The sequence below is a fragment of the Habropoda laboriosa genome, unplaced genomic scaffold, assembly GCF_001263275.1.
Source record: "Habropoda laboriosa isolate 0110345459 unplaced genomic scaffold, ASM126327v1 scaffold77, whole genome shotgun sequence".
Classification (NCBI taxonomy): domain Eukaryota; kingdom Metazoa; phylum Arthropoda; class Insecta; order Hymenoptera; family Apidae; genus Habropoda; species Habropoda laboriosa.
Genome location: NW_017100200.1, coordinates 1,967,485 through 1,972,337, shown reverse-complemented (window position 1 = coordinate 1,972,337; position 4,853 = coordinate 1,967,485). Strand labels below are relative to the sequence as shown.

The following is a 4,853-nucleotide window of genomic DNA, read 5'->3' as shown; positions in this document are numbered from 1 at the left end:
AATTTCGCTTTACGTTCCTATCGTAATTTAACGAGATTCTTTACGGCGCAACTTTGATTATGCCCTTTCGATCGCTCCATACCACTTTCTGGTAATTTTCGTGGATCTTCAACTGGCCTCTCTCTCTCTCGCTCTCTTGAGAGACTTGGCAAGCGAAAGGGGATCGCGGCGTCAGGCAAAAATTTCATTTTACGAGCGTTCCTTCTCCGATCGAATTAGCTCGGCTGGATGCGACGACGGCGTTCGAGAAAACGATCGGCAAGAAATTCCGAGGCGATCGAGAAAATTACCCAAGCAGGTTTTTCGCGCTTCACGAAAGGGGCGGCAAGTGTGGTGGACGAGAGAGAGAGAGAGAGGGAAGAAAAAAACGTATTGTACAGCGTCGATTATAATGTTTGACGCTAGTCGCGAAGATTCACGCGTTACGCCTAGACGCGATGTTAAAAAATATCGCGGGATACAGAGATTACACGGTGAAAAAAAGCGAAAGAAATTGCTCGACTAACAAGCTCCTGCGTATATGGACGTCGTTTTACCTCGTAATAAGAAAAAAAAAAAAAAAGGGAAAAAAGAAAAGACGAGCGTGTTACGAGCCTTTTATCGAGCTGAATTCGTCGACAGAATAACTGTTATACACGGTAACCTGGACTATTTCAATCCTGAAATCTAAACAGTCATCCTTTACGCGTGAATTTTTCGGACCTTCTGACACACGACCGGAGTGATTTTTTGTCGCTGATTCGCGCGTGAACAGAACGGGACGGCAAGGCAGAAAAATACCGTGACAAATTAGATTAACCACGTAATGTGGATTTAATTGGCAGTGTGAATCGGGTCTGCCGCTTCGGTTTGACGAGCCGGCACACCGATTTCGCCGGGTCTTACGAGCAGGAAGCGAGCAGGAGAACGCGTTTATAGATTTTTTTTCCAGATAAAGTAACGAGGCTCGTTACGTGGCCAGATTTACACGTCTCGCGTGAAACTATGGCGGTGCTGCAATACGAAACTCGTCACGCGGAATTTTGACGAGCTTCATACACACCGAATCGTACCATTTTTCTCCTCTTTTTTTTTTTTTCTTCATACCTTCCTGCCACGATAACGTCTCTAGTTAACACTTTACGGTCGATTGTTCCGCGTGCACGATTCATCGATCTTGTCCCTTTATTCGCCCCTTTCCTCAAAATTAACGCGCTCTTTTTTTCTATCGTTTTCTCCGCGCGCGAAAAAATATGTACACCGTGAAAATTGCAATTTTAGCGAATATCCAGGCGGACACGGAGAGAGAAAAATTCCCACGGATACAGTGCACACGGAGTTGAGTGGAGCGCTTTAACCTATTGCCCTATAATGTCCAGTCACACGCGTACCGCAAAATTACGGTCTCTAAACGCGGTTTAATATATTTTGACATTTTTCACCTGTCACACGCTGTTCGAGCGGTTAAACAGCCAACTGTGGTGCACGCAACCACCGACACAAATCTCGCCGGAGCACAGCGAACACTTTAAAATTCCACGGGCAAATTTTCGTTTTCCTGCGATAGAAGCGCGAGAAGAAGCTGCGACACGGCTGAATCACGAATTTTACAAGCAGTTAGGGAAATTTCAAGCACCCCCGGTTATGCAGGAAATTGGTCGGTTCGCGAGACACACACACACACACACACACAAACAGCGCAATTTCCCGTATTTCTAGCCGTTGGAAATCGCTGTTCCTTCGGCTTTATCGTCGACGATTTGGACGACGTCGACGCTCGAACGACGATCCCCATGGCACGGGCTATTCCGAGGGAGCATTAAAGCGTATGTGAAGTCACGATGCACCCTGTAATTTTGGCAGACGCGATACCACGGCTCGACGCGATAAAAGCTCCGCCGGAAGCGGACGAAGCTGAGGGTTGTTACTCAAAAGCGACGACGACGACGCCGCGAGAAATCGATTCCCCGGCGTGCAACGTTTTTCGAGTCGCTTTGGCACGCGTGCCAACCGGCATATTTTCGCGATACACTTTGATTAACTGAATTCCGGTGGAAAAAAGAAAGTCACTCACTCGCACACGCATACACACTTTGACGAAAACTCACGTGGCGTGCGATTTTATTTTTCACGATTTTTCACGATTTTTTCGAAGATGAGAAATTCAGGCGTATAAAACACTTACATGGAATTCGTGGTGTTCCAGTACATGCTGATCGTCTTTGCGCAGTTGCTCACAGTGGAGAGTAGAACGGTTTGCAGACAGACGAGGAACACCAAAGTCACAAAGGACGTGGAAACCATCGTAACAACGTGGACGAACGAGCAGCGCGCACCGCGTCACCACCGTTCACCGAAGTAATACAACAAATATCGAGAAACAACAAACGACGACAACAACGATGAATAACAACAACTACGACGACAAAGACACCTGCACCTTTATTGTTGTCGTCGTCCACAACCACCTACCACCACTGTTGCACGTACACCACATCCACACAAACAATACACACTATCCTCGGCGAAATCGTTTCTACTCTCGCCTCGTTTTTTCTTTCTCTTTTTTCGACGTCGAACAGCGAGAATATGCGTGTCGCGTATCCTTGTTTTCCTTGGATTATCCTCGAAGCATTCCCAAGAATCCGTCGAACTTACGGCGAACAGCCTATCCACACACTTTGTATACAACACTCTTGCTGCCGCTGTTATTTCCTCGATCGAAGGGTATAACGGAACGAGTGGATCGTCGTGGATCGTTCGTTTCACGAGTCGCGAGATTCTTCGACGGTATCCACGGTAATCGGCGACTGGTCGTTAGAACCGATGAAACTTCTCCGATGTTCGGTTTCTTCGAGCGGTGTCCACCAATGTACACGTTCCATGGATCCACCCCGTGTTTCTCTCACCTGGAGTACACCTTGCTGACCCTCTCATTTGTCCAACTTGGCCGTAATCCGATCGAAACGACGACGAACCGTCGATGAGAAATTTCGTCCGATAGCCAAGACGAATTTGTCGCACATCGGAGAAATGAATTTTTCGAAGTGGAAAAGAAAAAACGAAAAAATATATCCAAGGATAGAAGAGGGAGGCGTGGATGCTCCGACGAATGCAGGAAATGTATCCGACGCTTGGCGACGGGATCACGCGAACCACCGTACAACCGTGAACTTGCTAAGCATCTCACCAGCGGTATCCTCCTTTTTACCAACGATCCAACACGAATAACCGACGAACAAGGATGAAAACTGTTTCACAAAGAAATATCCAATGGGTTTTCTCACTGTTTAGAAAAAAAAGAACTCTATCGAGAAACACTGAATATAGGAAGCACCAGTTCTCCTTGCACCGTAGTAGAGTGATCTTCCTGGTTTTTTTTCCCCCAACCAGGAACGAGGAACAAGAAACTCCGATCGTTCAGGATCGCACTAGTAGAATCTCACGGGAGTAGAGCACAAGAAAGCTAGCGAAACGAAACGGTATCCTTTTTTTTTCTCGGTGCAAGCACACCCCCGTACTTTCTCACGCACTTGCAATTCGCACGGGTCGCGTAGCCAGCCAACGGAGCGACGCTCACTGTCCACCACGCGAACGTATCTCCTCTCCCACTTGGTACACGGCGATCAGTGGCAGATTTGTGTGTGTTTTTTTTTATAAGTATCCAGTATAGAGATCGAGCACTGTGAAAAACAAAAAAAAAACAAAAACTGTTTCTTCTTCTTCTTCTTTCCTGTTATCTCTAGCCCCGGTATGACCGTTTTATATAGTCGCGCCGTTATCCAGGTGGAAGAGATGTAACGAAGAAGAATCGGTCTAGAGTAGAGGCACGAGCTGCGTCGAGACGAGTCCCGTGAACGCAGAGAGAACAGTACCTTCCTGCTCGGTGTCGCGGACGCGTCTGTCGGCCGAGCGGAGTGTCGCGGCCGTTCGTCTCGCGTCGGCAGACTCGAACGGCGACCGGGGGTGTCGGGGAGCGCCGAGCCACGGCGGAAACGCACGAAGCCCGAGGACCCTCGTTCCCTCCGTGGCTCGTCGACGTGTCTCGCCGCGGTCCGCGGCTACGCGGTATTACGCCGCCTGCTCGCGAGACGCGAGTTTCCGAGTGGGGCTCTCCCTGGTCGCGTGTTCCCGTCGGTTCGCTTCGTCTCGAACCGAGCTTCGAAGCTCGAGAGTGCGCCGCCGGATACGACAAGTGTCTCGGAACCGCGACGCGAGATCCTCGTTTCTCGCACGGTGAAATTGTCGTTGTCGACGTTGCCCGGTGAATATTTCCCTTTTGTCCGTCGAACGGGGAAGAAAAAGAAAGAAATAAATAAGAGTTCGAGTTTTTAACATACGGTGGCTGAGAAGTTGGAAGCGTTTTCGTTCGTTCGTCTTAATCGATTTACGGCGATATCGGACGTTCTTCACCGGGGGAAAAAGGGTGCGGATTTATTTTTTCCCATTTGTCTACTTTCTTTTTTTTTCTTTCCTTAAGCAGAGTGATTATTTCGAAGTTACCGACACGCGGAGCTCCCGCGGATCGTGGACGTGAGGGTATTCGATCGAAACGGATCGCGAGGAGGAGAGGCGTGAATTTCGGCCGAGTCTCTCGCGGGCGAAATCACGAGCTGCGGGAATTGGATTTTTTTAAAAGCAATTTTCGCGGGGGAATTACGTTTGGTTCGACGGCGGCAGGAGCGCGCGCGCGCGCACGGAGAGGACCTTTATTCATCGCGTGCCGTGTTTGGCCGAGGGGGCCGAGTTTTCGAAGTCGATTGAACACCATTAAATGAATTCGCATAATTACGCCGCCGCCGCTGCTGCTGATAAGATACGTAATTTCCTGCTTAAATCCTCGGTTATCGTTCAACGCACTCGCGTGTAATATC

General features: G+C 48.9%; 1 protein-coding gene across 1 annotated transcript in view; it reads right to left on the bottom strand.

The window, feature by feature from the left end:
• Window positions 1-2,321, bottom strand: part of LOC108570406 (ephrin-B2-like) — a 54,644-nt gene extending 52,323 nt beyond the window's left edge. The window contains exon 1 of the mRNA XM_017932267.1: window positions 2,165-2,321. Coding sequence (XP_017787756.1) covers window positions 2,165-2,283 — 119 coding nt within the window. The 5' untranslated portion in view covers window positions 2,284-2,321. The remainder of the gene's footprint in view (window positions 1-2,164) is intronic.
• Between the last annotated feature and the right edge of the window lie 2,532 nt (window positions 2,322-4,853).